The sequence below is a fragment of the Culex quinquefasciatus genome, chromosome 2 (genome assembly GCF_015732765.1).
Source record: "Culex quinquefasciatus strain JHB chromosome 2, VPISU_Cqui_1.0_pri_paternal, whole genome shotgun sequence".
NCBI classification, from domain to species: Eukaryota; Metazoa; Arthropoda; class Insecta; order Diptera; family Culicidae; genus Culex; species Culex quinquefasciatus.
Window position 1 is genome coordinate 65,704,624 of NC_051862.1, and position 21,214 is coordinate 65,725,837.

Genomic DNA, 21,214 nt, shown 5'->3' on the forward strand with positions numbered 1-21,214 from the left:
CTCAAACTCCACGATCCAATCGGAATCGGTGTCGTACGAGCACTTTGAGGTAAGCTCGCTCAAAAAAACCCCAAATCCAACCTAAAACCCAACCCCTCTCCCCGCAGAACTTCTTCGAGCAAAACACCCCGAACCGGTCCTCCCTGATGCCACCCGGTAGAGCTGCGGCGGCAGCTGCCGCGGCCATGGACGCGCCCGGCCCATCGTCCCGGCGGATAACGTCCCGACGGAACGCCACGGCAACCAACAACAACCTGCACACGCTGATCAAAACCCCGTCCAAGGTGACGCTGCGCAATCCGGTGGCGTCGACGATGCTCGCCACCACGATGCGGTCGCCGTCGGCCGTCGGCAACCTAACGGCCAGCGGCAAGAAGCTCATGGCGGCGTCCAAGAACTGCCCGATCATCTTTAGGGCCTCACTTTTGTCTCGTTTAACGATCGGATTTTTTTTTCTAGAGAATCGGCAATATTTTGACCCCTTTTTGTTGGCATTGTTTTTTTGTATCCTTTTAAGCTTTTTGTTGCGGATAAGCTCATCTCAAGGCAGGACAGTAGAACCGCGCAAAACCTTTTTGTTCTTCTCAATTATTTGTATTTTCGTTTATTTTTAAATAAAGTCGATCGAACCTTCCACCATCAATTCACACGCACACACAGATATCAATCACACGCTTATTTTTTTATTTTGCGCGACCCGTCGATACAAAACGTAAGCTCTCTCTCGCCCATTAGTTATTGATTAACGACACTCACAAACATGCATTTAGTGATAAGATTGTTTCAAGATGTTTTAATAAAAAAAAATAAAAAAAAATAACGCATTTCTTCCAGCTTGCAGAGTCGCTGTTTCGCGAAAAAAAAAGAAAACTCTGCGCCTTTTGTACAAAGTCTGAGCAGTATGTTGGTTAAGTGCTATTAATAAATCGCAAAGTATACATAAACAAGTATTGTTACTGTTGTTATTATTTTCCGAAATTTACAAAACTGGTTTTCCTACTCTGAAAGTTTTTCAGATTTTGACGACTCCGACACCGAATCAAACAAATCTAGCTTGCAATTTAAAATGCTAAGCGAGGTTGACTTCTCAACCACAGACGTAAATATCAAGTACCTCTGAAAACTCCGATTAGCACGAATGCTTTTGAAAAGCTAGCTGGATAGTAAGTACGAACGCTCTGATATTACAAAAATAGGATTTCGTGCATTTTTCTGTTCAGTTTTGGTTTCAGCAAAAAATAGTAGAAATCTCTTCAGAACCACTACTAAATCGCGGAACAGGTAATTTTTTCTGGACACGATTTGCATGCATTATTCTTGTGGAATCCATTTGTTTCTTTTTCATTGCTTTCAATGTTAAAGTTGACCTGGATCGGCCATAAACTCGATGTTTAAGCTGATGCTTTTATTTCGATCAAGCGTCGGCGATCTTCCAAGAAGATGTTGTAGTTGATCTTGCCAATCTTTTCAGTTCCAGCCTGGCCTACTTTTAAAGTGCTTGGCAAATCATCTTTTCGGCTAATGTAGTGCTGAAATGGTCCGGACTGGGCTACTGAAAGGCTCGTTTACAGAAAAGAAAAGAGCGAATTTATTGCGTCCGATTGATTTCGTTACTTGGAACGCCAGAACGCCGTGGCTGAGCAATGCAACACAACCGCTCCGTGGCTTGCTTCACGACCCGTCGAAACGGAACGGTCACGGAAACAGCAGTCCGCTGATTCTTCCCCTGGCCCACCTTTTCACCGATTATTCACTGTGTTAATCTTCGTGGAGGACACTCCGTCGGATGGTCACTCGCGCAACCCGAGAGAATGTTCCGTGGATCAACCGCCTTCCTCCTGCTCCGGACGGATGCACACCGCTTGTTCTTGGATAGAACTGGCCGTCCAAACTTTTCCTCGCTTTCTCTATTCGACGCCAACATTTCAAAAAGCATCATGTACAAACCATGCGTTTTGAGAAAAACGCATTTGAATGTTGAGCATCCATTTTCAATTCCCATTTTAATATAAAAGCAAAATAAGATGTTCTAATGATAACAAAAGATGAAAACGTTGCTTTTATTGATACTTGATCATCCAAATTCAATAAAACATCATTTCCGTAATTTTATTTGAGAAAAACAAACATAACTTCTTTTGAAATCACCAACGTCGATATCACCCTGCTGTCATTGAGGGGGGCGCTTTGTTATGATTCGTTTTTCTTCGCCGAATGTACATAGCGCTTTGTTCATGTTGCTTTTTTTTCGTCACAAGGTTCATGTAGTCTTTTGTTTGACAGGTTGACAGGGCTATATAAACAGGGACTGTTGATGGCAGAGATTTTGTTTATGTTACTTTATTTAAAATCATGATTAAACAGACTTTACTGAAGTAACTTTTGCTCATTTTTGGTGGAGAGGTAGCTTATTAGGAGTACTTTTAGAATATGCAATAACCCAGAAAGTGTTAAAATGTACATGATGCCTTTTGAAATGTCACCGTCGTATTTGGCAATGAGGTCAAACGTCAAAATGTCGTACACGTTAAAAAATAAGTAAGCCAAACGTAATTTTATCATATCAAACCCGATCAAATCCGATGCAATCTATTAAATCTTATCGACCAATCAAATCCTGTGTAATCGGATATCATTTGAGAAAATGGCATGAAATCATCACAATTAGAGCTCAACGGATTACTGTCGTTCCCCTCGGGTCGCTGCGTGGCTTGCTTCACGACCCGTAGAAACGGAACGCTCACGGAATCAACTGGTCCACCTTTTCCCGGATCACTAAATCCTCGCCGTCAGCATTTCACTAGTTTTTCGCTTCGTTTACTTTGGGGTCGCTCCGTGGGTCTTTTTTTTTGTTGCTAAATGGGCATTGGGTTAAGTTCACTGCGACCACCTAAAAAAACCAAGGGGCTGGAAACTCTTAGAACTTTACTCAAGTATATTAATAAGTATACTTAAATAATTTTAGTATACTTACGCCATCGCACCCTAACATGAATCATCTTGAAAAAACGTCATTGTGACGTCTATAAATGTCACAACTATTTTGTTATTAAATTGTTTTTTTGTTTCTGCCAAACCTAACCAACAAACGACGGAACCGGCAAATTGAGAAAAACTTCCTCCAGGGCTTTTGAATTATTTCAAAATCAATTAAACGAAAACGAAATCAAACCGATTTTACTTTTTTTTTCTGTCGGGTGTGACTTCTTCCAGCGACGACACCTCCAGGAAGATCAACATTGTAATCCACCAGGGTAGCGCTAGTCTCGAGGCCAGTTCCGACGCTAGGATCTCTTTCGAAGTGGCGACTCTTGTTGGCCTGCGTTCGAAGAGATTTTGCAGATTATGCGCTGGTACGGGGGCTGTGCAAACCTGAGTGCGAACCCGTTGCGGGAATGATTTTGGGGGAGATTGTGGTTCACCGGTTACTCGGGATTGTGCAGGAAGCGATAGACCACTCGTTGTACCGGCAGGCCAGTTCGGTGCTTCCGGGAGGGACTTAGAGTATCGTATATGACGAGGAATCCGACGCGAGTTGAGCGGTTGCAAAAGTGAGGGACATAGCGTTTGTAGAGAAGGAGATGAAGGATCTTAACGGGGCCGTTTTTTGCAGATGGGATTGAATTTGGACGAGTCGGATGAGCTTTCTGCCAAATCCATACAAAAATTGATGATACCTATATCACAGACAAACAGACGGGACACTCGAGTGCCGAACCATCGTCCTCCAAAAACGGTTAATTCAAATTCAATTTTGTTTCGGCATCCACTCACCTGGCGCTGATGGCGCTGCTGTCGTGACAGCTCGCCCGTCTTTTCTCAGTGTGTGATGCGTTTTTTAAGTTGAGCGTGAGCACGTGTGAGGCAGCAAATGAAAACAAAAAAATATGAAATTCAGAAATTCCAACGGTGATCCACTATCCAGACATTGCGGGTCAAATTTGGGGAAGTTTCGGCCAGAGTCAGATGAGCGGCTGACTAGCGAGAGCATACCTTTTACCCCACTATTAACCAGATATACCTGCTCCACTGCCTGCCTAAGTCAAGGCTGCTGCTGAGGCGCCCGCTACTGTGGAGAAAGCTGGATCCTGTGGTGGAGTCATCTCCTTCGGAGCAACTTAGGTCGTGCGAGCTGTCAGTTATGGTCAACGTACATACAAAATTATGGTATGCCAGATATTGAAGTGATATCATGTCAATTTTATCATATTTTTTTGTTTTTTTAAAGGGGCTGAATTTATTAACTATTAACTTATTTATGATCATATTTAAATGTTTTCACATAGTTGTTGTTTTTGTCCACCATTTCCAACTGATTGAATTTCGCAAAATTGAAACCACATTTAACGCAGATCACGGCCATCAATAATCTGAAACAAATCCAGATTTGATTCACAAATTACAAAAGACTACATAAACAAAATTAAAATAACTCACAAAACAACGATTTTTTCAAACAATCTCTTTGGTCGGTTTAGAATTGTCAAACTGAATAGCTCAAAGCTAACTCGAACCCGGTACACACACGAAGCTTGACATAAACAAATCTGACAACTTCCAATTTATATGTATAAAATTCATTAAAAGCCTAATAAAATTGAAAAAAAACTTTGAAAAAATATATTTTGATTTGAAAATCTGCCATACCATGAGCGTTGAAAGCATTGAAACGCTGGTGCAATTTTGACAGTTTGAGCTGGTGTGAAAACGGCGACAGAGCTCGCACCACACAGGGAGCAACCTGCTTATCTTTCGTGGACTGCTGTTCAGATTGCTGCTGCTGGTCGTCCTTTTGGCATTTTGACGATATTGCGTCGGTCGTGAGCGCCATTCTTCGCGACTTTTTCGTCTCATTACGCCCTTTGGTTTTGTTGGCTGGCAACTTAATTGCGCCGTGGACACGTTACCCGCAAATGTTTCCAAACGCCCATCGTGGGGATCAATTCCGTTAGTTTTGAATTGGATTTTCCTATTCCGGCGGCCACTACTGGTATTTTCGTGACCGGGATATCTTGTTGATGATGGTGTCAGGTGTAATGGTTCATGTTTTCGGTGGAGGAGGAATCTTAGACGGAACATGCAAGCAACGGGGAGGACCAGTGGTGTGGTCTCTGTCATTGTGTTGTCTTGCATCGCTGCAGGTGCTGCCGCATGATTTGCCTCATGAGGTTCTGCCATTGGAAACGGAACCGACCGTGGAACAGACCCACCGTCATTTTCGGCCGTCGGTCTTGATTTATTATCTTGATTTTGTTACTGATGATCAGCAACAACAAAATTATTTCGAAACAGCTGTTCATGTTTACAATCGTTAAGGCTTGATTGTCTCACGCATACACTGACATGACACATGACAGTAATGGGTTTGTATTGGTGTGTTTGGGCTGCGCTTCGGCATAAGCTCACCAGGCAGCGCTGGCGTCGCCGTGATTTGGTGGTTTGATGGAGGACGATGGATTTAAAAAATAATTTGTATGGAGAGTCACGTCTGTTTGTCTGTGCCTATATGTTGAGAAAAAATTTCTCAATGGCTTAGGGAACATTCCAAAATCAATCAACTGGACACTTGATCCAGAACCTGCTCTCTATTGTATTAACAATTTCTCAAGAATCAAGAATTTTTCATGGACGGTGAACATCCGGTGGGCTTACTTTCGGCACAAGGAAACAATTGTTGTTTGGTGCATTCAGTCCAACGGCCTCTACCATGATTGTAGGACCATCACCGTTGTTCCGAGGCAAAAATCTGCGGCGAATTGATGGCTAGGTAAACCTGTCCCTGTCCGATGAATTGTCGTAGCTCACAGCCAATATTCGCTAAAATCAATTTTTGCTCCGCTGATAAATGCAAGGATAAATGTCGGTTTTATTTAAGTTTTACCGAAGAATATTTGATCAACATTAAAAACTGCTAAGTCATGCAAATTTAAAAGCTCTAATGTAAACATAAACACACACAAGCACCAGAACTGTCAAAGCCAAGAAGCGTAAAGTAGCGGTGGAAATTCGTCGTTCAAATTTCGTTAGTATACTTACAAGTATATTAAAATAACGTAAGTATACTAAGATTTATTAATTATACTTGAGTTTCCTGCCCTTGGTTTGACACCCTTTACACAGGTTCACGCACACTATCAAACGTTTGTTTTAGTAGTGTGCGTGAACGCCGTGTAAAAAGTGACCAACCAACGGGGTACAAATTAAAAAAGTGTCAAACGAAAAAGTGACCAACCACCGGGGGTTGAGTGTAATATAATATATATATTTCCTTTTTCAGATTTGAAATCATATTCATTGAGAAAATCATGACACTTGGATTTTTTTTAATTTTTGCTATTAATTAACATTTGCTATTAATTAACCTTGCCCTGATATACAGTGTAAACTAACAGGATATCGTTTCAATAAAATTACAATTACAACATTTATTACACGCAGAAAAATAAGCATATTTGAAACAACAAAACGTTTTGTTGATTTGAAAATCATTATTTTTGTTGACGCTAAACGTTTGGCTAAACGTCAAAGCAGCTTTTTCAAAACAACAAAAGAATGTTTTGGAATTAGGTTTTACAGCGTGACGTCACGAGCGCACACGCACACAAATTTTTACTTAGACACACGTGCAAAAAATGTAAACAGTGCAGCCGAACTGTCAAATTTCTAACCTAAAAATCGAGTCGGCGTAAAACCTAATTGGGTACTAAAGCCCTATATGTCAATTTTTATGTACATCGGTAAAAAACACGATCAAAACCTATTTCTGATCACTTTTTTTCATTTTAATGCAAAAAAAATAAAGACAGGACAATTTTTTTTCGATGGATCCACCATGTTCCCTTGGAATGAGCTGTAGCTGTAGAAACTTTTCTGTCAAGAAGGACCGCGAGGTTAATTTTTCAAAATTAATTTAAAAATCCATTTTAAACTCTGTGTGGTCGTACAAAGGGTCATTGTACTAAGAAAAATAAGCTTTATCGCTGTAAACAAAAACATCAGCAATCTAAGCTTCATTTTAGGACCAAATTGAGAAAATCAAGGTTTATTTCAACGCAATTTTTTTGTTGATTATATTCAACAAAATTTTTGTTGATTCAAACCTCGTGCAGGCTGATTATACAAAACATTTTTCTGCGTGATAAATTATTTTTATCTTACTTTTTAAATTTTTTCAAAATTTAATGAAAAATCTTCATGATATATTGTTATAACATATGTTATATATATAATGTGGTATAATTTATCCTAGAAGAAACAGTTGTGTTTTGTTTCAGATAATAAGTTTTCAAACAATTTCAAAATACAAATTAGACATGGTGTTCTGGATGAAATGTCAGATGGGTCAGATGTTACGATTTTGTTACGACAATTGATGAAATTACCTTTATTAATCATTTCTAAATTATTTCGAGCATCAAATTTGTATCCTACAATAAATTAACAACCCAATCCCAACCCACGCTTAGCGACTTCCCTGAAACATGTACTGCTTGTAGTATTTCAGCTCCTTGATGCTCTCCTCAATGTCCTCCAGCGCACGATGCGCCAGCTTCTTCGGCGGCGCATGGCTAAAGATCGACCCGTTCCAGCGCTTGCACACCTCCTTGATCGTACTGACGTCCACTATCCGGTAGTGCAGGTAGTCGTTCAAACGTGGCATGTACCGGTTCAAAAACATCCGATCCATGTAGATCGAATTTCCCGCCAGCGGACACGCCTTCTCCGGGCAGTGTCGCTTCACAAAGTCCAACACTTGCTGCTCGGCTTCCGCCAGGGTCACCTTCGAATTGGCGACCGCCTGGGTGAGTCCGGTTTTGGCGTGATTCACCTTGCACCACTCGTTCATCGCTTCCATGACCTGGGCGGGTTCGTGGATGACGACGTCGGGCCACGCTCCAGCACGTCCAGGTTTTTGTTCGTTACGATGCAGGCGATCTCGATGATGCGGTCCGTTTCCACGTTGAGGCCCGTCATTTCCAGATCGATCCAAACCAAGTTGTGCTGGGAGGGCGGTTTCGGGGGCGGGGGCGCGGTGGACATTTTGAGTCGGTGGGCAACTGAAAGGGGGGGAGGAAGATTAGGTTTATTTGGGGACTATTTTTAAGTATTTGCTCAGTAACAGGCAGGAAGGTTAAGCCAACACCTACTTATTCTGGTCTGGAAGCCCAGGATTTGCCTCAATGGAAGCCAGCCCATGATAATCCACTAACGAACTCAACAAGGCTGGAAATGAGAGGACAAATCACAGGAAGCAAGCTTATATTTGTTGTGGAAACATTCTTACCTTCAACTTTTAATAGAATCACTAATTTTACTTTAAAAAAAACCTCTTCAAGAATTTCACAAAAAAATGCCGCAAAAACTGAAGCCACCATGTGATAATACGCAACCGTCAGCACCAACCCCTCGAACTGACAGCGGTTTGTTATCAAACAGTACTGCCCAGCGAGTTTCACGCTGCACGTTCAACGTTCGTGCACTATTCTAGTACCTCCTCAAAATTTTCAAATTTTCGAAACAAACCTCAACCGTCTTGTCCCCCGCGCTCGCTTAAACGTCACTTTTTGACAGTTTCAAGATGCATCGTTTTTCCCTCTTTCCTCTTTGCTGTGGTGCATTTTGTTTTCGTGCGTGCATTTTCGGTTGAGATTTTTACGGCTGGGTCTCGCACTTGAAAGCAGCCAAGCTTTGGACGCAAAATTTCTTCGAGGGAGGTCGTTTGAAAACTTTTACAGAGCAAGTCTTCCGTGACGATTGTCATTTTTTAGTGTGAAGAGTTGAAGTTTTGCTGAAGAATCTAGTGACGCTCTTTTTTGAAAATCAAAGTTTTCTGTTTACTTTTGTGCCAAACAAACAAAGCAAGCGTCTTCCGTGAAGAAGTAAACCAAACGAATCGGATTATTTAGTTGAAGCGATTTAAACCGACTTAGATGAGCGAAACAGTTGAAAGAAGAAGATTTTTAGCAGATTAAGACCCCGCGAAAGTCAATTTACAGAACTCAAGATGATGACCAGGAGAAAATCGATTCACGAATCCCTTGTGACACAACAAAATCAAAACAAGCAAAAGAGGGAGCGCCGGATGTGGCAGAGGGAAGAAGACTCCCGGTCCAGGAAGTATGATTTGTTGAACCATTTTGACAAGAGATTTTAACGCTTCTTATTCGTAGAACAAATGCAACCCCGTAAGCGCATCAACCAGCGGCGAGTCTCGGAAGCGGCTCCGGGAACCCTTCAGAACGGCACGAATGGCCACCAAGCTCCCGTTAACGGGATGGACGCCGACGACATCCCCAAGTTTAAGGGCTACCGCATCATCGAAATCGATCACTTCCTGCAGTGGTCCGCGTACTCCCAGTTTATGCACTCCAAGCACTGCCCCGGCGGATTGCTGAAACCATACCAGGAGTACGTAAGCGGCTGCTACTCCACCTTCGCCATGAAATGCAGCAAGTGTTCGGCCATCATCACGCGCTCCTCGGAGAACTACATCCACCACAACAAGCTGATGAACCGACTGGTCAAGGGCTCCGTCCAGATGGGCAAGGACTACGACGAAATGTCCAACTTTATGGAGTCGCTCGAGATCCCGTTCGTCACCAAGGACGAGTTCAGCTCGATCAAGTCCCAGATGCAGCTCAACTCCTCCCTGGACGATCAGTCCTCGCTGCAGAAGGCCGTCGAAGAGCTGGAGCGCGCGTCGGTGGCGTCCAAACGGAAGCGGCACGGCAGCTGCAAGTACCACTACGAAGTGCTCAAGGTCTACCTGAACAAAAGATGCGCAAAATCGAAGAGAACCTGCAGCTTTCGGTCAACGACTCGGTAGCGCTGGCCGTCAACGCGCACCTCAAAAACGTCTCCCACGTCCAGCTTGCGTGAGTTCTCTCCAAATCACAAAACTTCTCAAAAATTAACCAAATTCCGCAATTTTAGCCCAACCAGTCCAAACAACGCCACCGCCGGAACGAGCGGCACCACGTCCATCGCCAGCCAAAGCAATCGCTTCGGGGCGGGCTTCTCCAACGGACCTCCCGCGACCAGCACCTCCTCGGGGAATCTCTTCATACAGCAGCCGTAATCTTTGACCCAGTCGAAACGCATATTTTCTACACGATCTCTTTTTGTACATATCGTCGAGATCTCTTCTAAGCAAGTCGTAGCGAGTTTGATAAGTTGTGCCACACAAATAACTGTTCAGCGAAGCCAACCAGTATTCCTAACCTAGAATATCGTATACTTCCTCAGGATTTGCTTCCCAAATATGATTAAATGTTAGACGCGTCGTTTTCAGATGAGAATTTAGGTTTAGAGACGTGCCCGGACTTTGCGTAGTGAACAATGTCGTTGCATTTATTTTTTTTTGCTTCTTTTTTTTGAGAATGCGCGCGCGAGATTTCCTAGGATTAGCGCTTTGATGTTGTATACAAAACCACGATCGGAAGAGAGTTATTCAATAAAATATTGTGACAAACAGCGAATATCAAGTTCGTAGAATCATGTTTTATTAATCGTTCAACTCTGCCCCAAATAAATAGTAAATCTTCAATTTTTATGTACGACACATAGATCATGCTGCTTTAGAAGCAACTCCTCTCTCTCCCATCATCGCTTCGATTCCGTCGCTCACAGGAAGGTCAGCCCGGCGGCCAGCACGCCCGAAACCAGCAGCATCGTGTACCCGGTCGTGTACACCTCCTTGATGGACAGGAACTTGCCCAGATCCCAGAACAGATGGCGCACGCCGTTCACCGTGTGGTACGAGAACGGGTAGGCCATCGTGAACTTTAGGGCCATCAGCGTCGGCGCGCTCAGTCCCTCCAGCATCGTCAGATAGTGGGTGGCGTCGTGGGGCATGGCCAGCGCACCCAGCCCCAGGGCGGTCGCGTACCCGGCCAGCGCCATTCCGGTCATACGGTGCGTAATCGACAGGACCGCCGTCAGCTGGAACGAGTAGATGGTCAGGTGGGGCGACTGGGGCCGCTGGAGGCGCGCATTCCGGTCGTCGTGTGATTCCCCCGGGCGGTTATCGGCCTGGACCGTCTTCAGCACCACCGTGCGGGCGGCCAACATCGGCGAGGCGGCATTCTGGCTCTGCAGCAGAGCGCGACGGCAAGCGGATCTGCGCGAGAACGAGTTCATAATAACAAATTACATAATGAATTGTTCCAAAAATATTCCCCACCAAATTAAACCGCTCCAGCGCCCCCAACACCCCCCAGCAATTACCTCAAAATTAGTCCAGCCATTGTTGGATCACTTTAAGATAGAAAATGGAACGAAATTCGAGTGTTATTTGCTGCAAAATTCGATTTTATTGTTATTTTCGCCACTCACACCGATGGTTTGCTCGCACAAAACGAAAACTCGAGTCGCGGAGTGACAGATCGATTGGGAATTTCGCAAAAAATTGGCGTTTCGAAGCCAATTCGAAGCACACTGGTTCGGGAAGTACTAGATTGGGTAACGTTGGATATGTACAGTGGTCCTAAGCTAATATGAACCTTAAAAAAATTAATTTTGCTACTTCGAATGTCCGCTAAAGGTGTATTCACATTATACCGCAGCCGCAGCCGCATCCGCACAAAATTTGACAGTACGGACGCACAGTGCGGACGCGATTTCTCCAATAGAGCTATCTAAGCCCGATCTCACGCACACTAGCTTATCATTTGTTTTTGCTGGCGGGTACAAATTTTAACCTAAAACCCTTCGTGTACAAACACGCAATACATGCGCACGTAGATAACTCTATGCATTTCATATGTAGCCATTCACACTGTTCCGCATCCGTATCCGCAGTACGGATCCGTATACGGATGCGGAACAGTGTGAATGGGAGCATTCGCAATGCTCGCAATTGGGTACTAAAGCCATATGTAAATTTTTATGTACAACGGTAAAAACACGATTAAAACCATTTCTGATAACTTTTTTTCATTTTAATGCAAATTTTTTTTTGACAAGACAACATTTTTTCGATGGATCAACTATGGTCCCCTTGGAACGAGCTGTCAAGTAGGAGCTTTTCTGTCAAGAAGGACCAAGAGGTTAATTTTTCAAAATTGATTAAAAAATCCATTTTAAACTCTTTGTGGTCGTACAAAGGGTCATTGTACTCAGAAAAATAAGCTATATCGCTGTAAACAATAATATCAGCAATCTAAGCTTCATTTTAGGACCCAATTTCGAACGTATTCGAATTAAAAAGCACTCAAACGTCAAAGCTGGGTTGTCAAACTAAAGATTACATTTCGACCTTGTTTCGACCCCTTTGTTCGTCAATTTCAGAGCACGTGGTTTGTGCTTTTGGCAGCTGTCAGTCAGTTGGAACAATCAGTGAATTCGGATTCGCTCATTCGAAGCCAGTTTTGCAAAGCTTAACAAAGTTTAATTAAAAAATTTAAGAATTTAAGAATTTAAGAATTTAAGAATTTAAGAATTTAAGAATTTAAGAATTTAAGAATTTAAGAATTTAAGAATTTAAGAATTTAAAATTTAAGAATTTAAAATTTAAGAATTTAAGAATTTAAGAATTTAAAATTTAAGAATTTAAATTTAAGAATTTAAAATTTAAAATTAAGAATTTAAGAATTTAAAATTTAAGAATTTAAGAATTTAAGAATTTAAGAATTTAAGAATTTAAGAATTTAAAATTTAAGAATTTAAGAATTTAAAATTTAAAATTAAAATTTAAGAATTTAAAATTTAAAATTTAAGAATTTAAGAATTTAAGAATTTAAAATTTAAAATTTAAGAATTTAAATTTAAGAATTTAAGAATTTAAGAATTTAAGAATTTAAGAATTTAAAATTTAAGAATTTAAGAATTTAAAATTTAAGAATTTAAATTTAAAATTTAAGAATTTAAGAATTTAAAATTTAAGAATTTAAAATTTAAGAATTTAAAATTTAAAATTTAAATTTAAAATTTAAAATTTAAAATTTAAAATTTAAGAATTTAAGAATTTAAGAATTTAAGAATTTAAGAATTTAAGAATTTAAAATTTAAATTTAAAATTTAAGAATTTAAGAATTTAAGAATTTAAAATTTAAAATTTAAGAATTTAAAATTTAAAATTTAAGAATTTAAATTTAAAATTTAAAATTTAAAATTTAAATTTAAGAATTTAAGAATTTAAGAATTTAAAATTTAAGAATTTAAAATTTAAGAATTTAAAATTTAAAATTTAAAATTTAAGAATTTAAGAATTTAAGAATTTAAGAATTTAAAATTTAAAATTTAAAATTTAAGAATTTAAAATTTAAGAATTTAAGAATTTAAGAATTTAAGAATTTAAGAATTTAAGAATTTAAAATTTAAGAATTTAAAATTTAAGAATTTAAAATTTAAGAATTTAAGAATTTAAAATTTAAGAATTTAAGAATTTAAGAATTAAGAATTTAAAATTTAAGAATTTAAGAATTTAAGAATTTAAAATTTAAAATTTAAATTTAAGAATTTAAAATTTAAAATTTAAGAATTTAAAATTTAAAATTTAAAATTTAAGAATTTAAGAATTTAAGAATTTAAAATTTAAGAATTTAAATTTAAAATTTAAAATTTAAAATTTAGAATTTAAAATTTAAGAATTTAAAATTTAAGAATTTAAAATTTAAAATTTAAGAATTTAAGAATTTAAAATTTAAGAATTTAAAATTTAAAATTTAAGAATTTAAATTTAAAATTTAAAATTTAAGAATTTAAAATTTAAGAATTTAAAATTTAAAATTTAAAATTTAAGAATTTAAAATTTAAGAATTTAAGAATTTAAAATTTAAGAATTTAAGAATTTAAGAATTTAAGAATTTAAGAATTTAAGAATTTAAGAATTTAAAATTTAAAATTTAAAATTTAAATTTAAAATTTAAAATTTAAATTTAAAATTTAAGAATTTAAATTTAAAATTTAAAATTTAAAATTTAAATTTAAATTTAAGAATTTAAATTTAAAATTTAAAATTTAAAATTTAAAATTTAAAATTTAAATTTAAGAATTTAAAATTTAAAATTTAAAATTTAAAATTTAAAATTTAAGAATTTAAGAATTTAAGAATTTAAGAATTTAAGAATTTAAGAATTTAAGAATTTAAATTTAAAATTTAAGAATTTAAGAATTTAAAATTTAAGAATTTAAGAATTTAAGAATTTAAGAATTTAAGAATTTAAAATTTAAAATTTAAGAATTTAAGAATTTAAGAATTTAAAATTTAAGAATTTAAGAATTTAAGAATTTAAGAATTTAAGAATTTAAAATTTAAGAATTTAAAATTTAAAATTTAAGAATTTAAGAATTTAAAATTTAAGAATTTAAAATTTAAGAATTTAAAATTTAAAATTTAAAATTTAAGAATTTAAGAATTTAAGAATTTAAGAATTTAAGAATTTAAGAATTTAAGAATTTAAGAATTTAAGAATTTAAAATTTAAAATTTAAGAATTTAAGAATTTAAATTTAAAATTTAAGAATTTAAGAATTTAAATTTAAATTTAAGAATTTAAGAATTTAAGAATTTAAGAATTTAAAATTTAAATTTAAAATTTAAAATTTAAAATTTAAGAATTTAAGAATTTAAGAATTTAAGAATTTAAGAATTTAAAATTTAAGAATTTAAGAATTTAAGAATTTAAAATTTAAAATTTAAAATTTAAAATTTAAGAATTTAAATTTAAAATTTAAGAATTTAAATTTAAAATTTAAGAATTTAAGAATTTAAGAATTTAAATTTAAAATTTAAAATTTAAGAATTTAAGAATTTAAGAATTTAAAATTTAAATTTAAGAATTTAAGAATTTAAGAATTTAAAATTTAAGAATTTAAGAATTTAAAATTTAAAATTTAAAATTTAAAATTTAAGAATTTAAAATTTAAAATTTAAGAATTTAAAATTTAAAAATTTAAAAATTTAAAAATTTAAAATTTAAAATTTAAGAATTTAAGAATTTAAAATTTAAGAATTTAAGAATTTAAATTTAAGAATTTAAGAATTTAAAATTTAAATTTAAGAATTTAAAATTTAAGAATTTAAGAATTTAAGAATTTAAAATTTAAAATTTAAGAATTTAAGAATTTAAGAATTTAAATTTAAATTTAAGAATTTAAAATTTAAGAATTTAAGAATTTAAGAATTTAAGAATTTAAGAATTTAAGAATTTAAGAATTTAAAATTTAAAATTTAAAATTTAAGAATTTAAGAATTTAAAATTTAAGAATTTAAGAATTTAAATTTAAAATTTAAAATTTAAGAATTTAAGAATTTAAGAATTTAAAATTTAAAATTTAAGAATTTAAAATTTAAGAATTTAAAATTTAAGAATTTAAAATTTAAGAATTTAAAATTTAAATTTAAGAATTTAAAATTTAAGAATTTAAGAATTAAGAATTTAGAATTTAAGAATTTAAGAATTTAAGAATTTAAAATTTAAGAATTTAAATTTAAAATTTAAAATTTAAATTTAAGAATTTAAGAATTTAAGAATTTAAAATTTAAGAATTTAAGAATTTAAGAATTTAAGAATTAAGAATTAAAATTTAAGAATTTAAAATTTAAAATTTAAAATTTAAATTTAAGAATTTAAAATTTAAAATTTAAGAATTTAAGAATTTAAAATTTAAATTTAAGAATTTAAAATTTAAAATTTAAGAATTTAAGAATTTAAAATTTAAAATTTAAAATTTAAATTTAAGAATTTAAGAATTTAAGAATTTAAGAATTTAAAATTTAAGAATTTAAAATTTAAGAATTTAAGAATTTAAAATTTAAAATTTAAAATTTAAAATTTAAAATTTAAGAATTTAAAATTTAAAATTTAAGAATTTAAGAATTTAAGAATTTAAGAATTTAAAATTTAAAATTTAAGAATTTAAATTTAAGAATTTAAAATTTAAGAATTTAAGAATTTAAGAATTAAAATTTAAGAATTTAAAATTTAAAATTTAAGAATTTAAGAATTTAAGAATTTAAGAATTAAGAATTTAAGAATTTAAAATTAAAATTTAAGAATTTAAATTTAAGAATTTAAATTTAAGAATTTAAAATTTAAGAATTTAAGAATTTAAGAATTTAAGAATTTAAAATTTAGAATTTAAAATTTAAAATTTAAAATTTAAAATTTAAGAATTTAAGAATTTAAGAATTAAGAATTTAAAATTTAAGAATTTAAGAATTAAAATTTAAAATTTAAAATTTAAGAATTTAAGAATTTAAGAATTTAAATTTAAGAATTTAAAATTTAAGAATTTAAGAATTTAAGAATTTAAGAATTTAAGAATTTAAGAATTTAAAATTAAGAATTTAAGAATTTAAGAATTTAAGAATTTAAGAATTTAAGAATTTAAGAATTTAAGAATTTAAAATTTAAGAATTTAAGAATTTAAGAATTTAAGAATTTAAGAATTTAAAATTTAAGAATTTAAGAATTTAAGAATTTAAGAATTTAAGAATTTAAGAATTTAAATTTAGAATTTAAGAATTAAGAATTTAAGAATTTAAAATTTAAGAATTAAAATTTAAAATTTAAGAATTTAAGAATTTAAGAATTTAAGAATTTAAAATTTAAAATTTAAGAATTTAAATTTAAGAATTAAAATTTAAGAATTAAAATTTAAGAATTTAAGAATTTAAAATTTAAGAATTTAAGAATTTAAAATTTAAGAATTTAAGAATTTAAGAATTTAAAATTTAAGAATTTAAGAATTTAAATTTAAGAATTTAAGAATTTAAGAATTTAAAATTTAAGAATTTAAAATTTAAGAATTTAAAATTTAAAATTTAAGAATTTAAGAATTTAAGAATTTAAAATTTAAGAATTTAAAATTTAAAATTTAAGAATTTAAGAATTTAAAATTTAAGAATTTAAAATTTAAAATTTAAGAATTTAAGAATTTAAGAATTTAAGAATTTAAAATTTAAGAATTTAAGAATTTAAAATTTAAGAATTTAAAATTTAAAATTTAAAATTTAAATTTAAGAATTTAAGAATTTAAATTTAAAATTTAAAATTTAAGAATTTAAGAATTTAAGAATTTAAAATTTAAAATTTAAGAATTTAAGAATTTAAGAATTTAAGAATTTAAAATTTAAGAATTTAAGAATTTAAAATTTAAAATTTAAAATTTAAGAATTTAAGAATTTAAAATTTAAGAATTTAAGAATTTAAGAATTTAAAATTTAAAATTTAAAATTTAAGAATTTAAGAATTTAAGAATTTAAAATTTAAAAATTTAAGAATTTAAGAATTTAAGAATTTAAGAATTTAAGAATTTAAGAATTTAAGAATTTAAGAATTTAAGAATTTAAAATTTAAAATTTAAGAATTTAAGAATTTAAGAATTTAAGAATTTAAGAATTTAAATTTAAGAATTTAAGAATTTAAGAATTTAAGAATTTAAGAATTTAAGAATTTAAGAATTTAAGAATTTAAGAATTTAAAATTTAAGAATTTAAGAATTTAAGAATTTAAGAATTTAAGAATTTAAGAATTTAAGAATTTAAGAATTTAAGAATTTAAGAATTTAAATTTAAGAATTTAAGAATTTAAGAATTTAAGAATTTAAAATTAAAATTTAAGAATTTAAAATTTAAAATTTAAGAATTTAAAATTTAAGAATTTAAGAATTTAAATTTAAAATTTAAAATTTAAAATTTAAGAATTTAAGAATTTAAATTTAAAATTTAAAATTTAAGAATTTAAGAATTTAAGAATTTAAGAATTTAAAATTTAAGAATTTAAAATTTAAAATTTAAGAATTTAAGAATTTAAGAATTTAAAATTTAAAATTTAAGAATTTAAAATTTAAAATTTAAGAATTTAAGAATTTAAGAATTTAAAATTTAAGAATTTAAGAATTTAAGAATTTAAGAATTTAAGAATTTAAATTTAAGAATTTAAGAATTTAAGAATTTAAGAATTTAAGAATTTAAGAATTTAAATTTAAGAATTTAAGAATTTAAGAATTTAAGAATTTAAGAATTTAAGAATTTAAGAATTTAAGAATTTAAATTTAAGAATTTAAGAATTTAAGAATTTAAATTTAAAATTTAAGAATTTAAGAATTTAAAATTTAAGAATTTAAGAATTTAAGAATTTAAGAATTTAAGAATTTAAGAATTTAAAATTTAAGAATTTAAGAATTTAAGAATTTAAAATTTAAAATTTAAGAATTTAAGAATTTAAGAATTTAAGAATTTAAGAATTTAAGAATTTAAGAATTTAAGAATTTAAGAATTTAAGAATTTAAGAATTTAAGAATTTAAGAATTTAAATTTAAGAATTTAAGAATTTAAGAATTTAAAATTTAAAATTTAAGAATTTAAAATTTAAAATTTAAGAATTTAAGAATTTAAAATTTAAGAATTTAAGAATTTAAATTTAAGAATTTAAATTTAAGAATTTAAGAATTTAAGAATTTAAGAATTTAAGAATTTAAAATTTAAGAATTTAAAATTTAAGAATTTAAGAATTTAAGAATTTAAGAATTTAAGAATTTAAGAATTTAAGAATTTAAATTTAAGAATTTAAAATTTAAGAATTTAAGAATTTAAGAATTTAGAATTTAAGAATTTAAGAATTTAAGAATTTAAGAATTTAAGAATTTAAAATTTAAGAATTTAAGAATTTAAATTTAAGAATTTAAAATTTAAAATTTAAGAATTTAAGAATTTAAGAATTTAAAATTTAAAATTTAAAATTTAAGAATTTAAGAATTTAAAATTTAAGAATTTAAGAATTTAAGAATTTAAGAATTTAAGAATTTAAGAATTTAAAATTTAAAATTTAAAATTTAAGAATTTAAGAATTTAAAATTTAAGAATTTAAGAATTTAAGAATTTAAGAATTTAAGAATTTAAGAATTTAAATTTAAGAATTTAAGAATTTAAGAATTTAAAATTTAAGAATTTAAGAATTTAAGAATTTAAGAATTTAAGAATTTAAGAATTTAAGAATTTAAGAATTTAAGAATTTAAAATTTAAGAATTTAAGAATTTAAGAATTTAAAATTTAAGAATTTAAGAATTTAAGAATTTAAGAATTTAAGAATTTAAGAATTTAAGAATTTAAGAATTTAAGAATTTAAGAATTTAAGAATTTAAGAATTAAGAATTTAAGAATTTAAGAATTTAAGAATTTAAGAATTTAAGAATTTAAGAATTTAAGAATTTAAGAATTTAAGAATTTAAGAATTTAAGAATTTAAGAATTTAAGAATTTAAGAATTTAAGAATTTAAAATTTAAGAATTTAAGAATTTAAGAATTTAAGAATTTAAATTTAAGAATTTAAAATTTAAGAATTTAAGAATTTAAGAATTTAAAATTTAAGAATTTAAGAATTTAAGAATTTAAGAATTTAAGAATTTAAGAATTTAAAATTTAAGAATTTAAAATTTAAGAATTTAAGAATTTAAGAATTTAAGAAATTTAAGAATTTAAAATTTAAGAATTTAAGAATTTAAGAATTTAAGAATTTAAGAATTTAAGAATTTAAGAATTTAAGAATTTAAGAATTTAAGAATTTAAGAATTTAAGAATTTAAGAATTTAAGAATTTAAGAATTTAAGAATTTAAGAATTTAAGAATTTAAGAATTTAAGAATTTAAGAATTTGCCGAGCTTCCGTGGCCGTGAGGTTACGTGTTTCGCCTTGTAAGCGGAAGGTGATGGGTTCGATTCCTGTCTGGCTCGGCAAAGTCAGATCCCTTAAAAGAGTAAATATGCTCACTGGGAATACTGACAGGTAAACGCAAAATCCAGATAACACAGATCTGTGTAAAAAAAATTACACAGATTGTTGTTCAGTTCTAGCTTTCATAATCTGAGTAATTTTTCTACACAGATCTGTGTAAAAAAATACACAGATTTTTGAAAAGCCGTTCTTTCAAATCTGTGTAAAAAACAGTTGTCATTTTTTATCAGGTGCCATTAAAGTTCTTCGTGAAGCTGGTAAGTTTTATTTCTCTAATTGAGTTATTTCTTTATTTAAAATTAGTTTACTATTCCAGACTTTGGCCATCTTCCAAACTTTAACCAGTACCCAATGAAATAATTGTTTGTGGAACCTGGTAAGAATGTTTCTAGAAACTCTGAATACCTAACCTAACCTTGATTTTTCTTTCTTAGTTTCCGGAATATTCCTGTTGGTAAAAGTAAAAGTGGCCACAGGTTCCGGAAGCCAGCTTGGGTGGCACTTTACGACGTCATCCTCGTAGTCATTGTTATGTTGTTTTCGTCGCTATCGGGAGACGCCAACTCTAGCCCAAAAATTACGATAATCGTCAGTCTCAAAACGGGCAAAAGTGCAATAATTGATTAGCGCTGATCTGATATCTCATTCCTATCCCACATCAAATTACCTTGACATCTGGAGACGAGCCATTTTGACAGTTTGAAAACGTGTTTTGCATTAGACTGAGGAAACAGAACTGCATCAGAAAAAAACATTTATTTCGCACAATTATCTGTAAAATCTATGCCCGAGTGCGGTTCATCCGGTGCAGGCAGGTTACGGGCTCCGCCGTAGCATGGATTACGGCAAGCTGCTGAGCGTGGCCCAGCGCAATGCAAGATAAGCTTAAAAAGGAGAAGAGGCACGCCGAGAGCTGGAGAAGGAGGAAAAAGCTCCAAGAACCAGAAAGAAAAACGGGGCCGGAGTGGAAGCAAGCAAGCTGGTCAATCCAGACCGATACAATCCGTGTGAAGAAAGCCGGGAGAAAACGAATGCAAAAACGTAAGAGTAAGCCGCAAAGAAAACTGCTAAACGGCCGCAAGGGACCTCCTCCACCGGATTTTGTCACGTTGTTAAGCTGGCAGAGCAGAACCAGCTAGATTCATCTGAGCCTAAGCTGTTAAAATAAGTTAGCTTCCTGCAACAGCTACTGCCGCAGCCAAACCTCATCTCCTCCCGACTTAAGTGCCGACAAAAAGTCACTCTCAAATTCAACTCCCGGCAAATCCTCCTCGCTACCATTAACGGCCTCGTCCATTCTCCCGGCGAACATCCAACGGACGAATAAGTTTTCCTCTCCCGATGTCCAGGGTTGTGGACACCGACATCAAGTAGGACTCCGAGATGGACGATTTAATCGACGAAAAATAGAAATGTATTTTGAAAATTCCTAATGCGACCGTAACGAATAAACTTTCGGTTCTAATAAACGTGGGAAAATATTCTAAATTAAGTTTTAATTTTACTCAATCGAAATGCCACAAATCTTTGAACCCT

At 31.3% G+C, this 21,214-nt stretch overlaps 3 protein-coding genes across 3 annotated transcripts; 1 reads left to right on the forward strand and 2 right to left on the reverse strand.

The window, feature by feature from the left end:
• Positions 1 to 7,369: 7,369 nt before the first annotated feature.
• LOC119767169 (oligoribonuclease-like) lies at positions 7,370 to 8,361 on the reverse strand. The gene is given in 4 exon segments (XM_038255066.1): positions 7,370 to 7,890; positions 7,893 to 8,057; positions 8,148 to 8,223; positions 8,285 to 8,361. Coding segments are annotated over 3 exon segments (642 nt in total). The 5' UTR covers positions 8,197 to 8,223; positions 8,285 to 8,361; the 3' UTR covers positions 7,370 to 7,462.
• Positions 8,362 to 9,098: 737 nt separating this feature from the next.
• On the forward strand, positions 9,099 to 9,994 carry LOC119767683. Its single transcript, XM_038256832.1, has 3 exons — positions 9,099 to 9,117; positions 9,171 to 9,875; positions 9,934 to 9,994. Exon 2 carries the CDS (start codon positions 9,176 to 9,178, stop codon positions 9,824 to 9,826), a length of 651 nt encoding a protein of 216 aa, XP_038112760.1. The 5' UTR covers positions 9,099 to 9,117; positions 9,171 to 9,175; the 3' UTR covers positions 9,827 to 9,875; positions 9,934 to 9,994.
• A 486-nt stretch (positions 9,995 to 10,480) lies between these two features.
• LOC119767684 (succinate dehydrogenase cytochrome b560 subunit, mitochondrial-like) lies at positions 10,481 to 11,367 on the reverse strand. The gene is made up of 3 exons (XM_038256833.1): positions 11,335 to 11,367; positions 11,227 to 11,256; positions 10,481 to 11,119 (listed from the first exon to the last, which is right to left on the reverse strand). The coding sequence occupies exons 2-3, from the start codon at positions 11,244 to 11,246 to the stop codon at positions 10,624 to 10,626; spliced, it is 516 nt and encodes a 171-aa protein (XP_038112761.1). The 5' UTR covers positions 11,247 to 11,256; positions 11,335 to 11,367; the 3' UTR covers positions 10,481 to 10,623.
• Between the last annotated feature and the right edge of the window lie 9,847 nt (positions 11,368 to 21,214).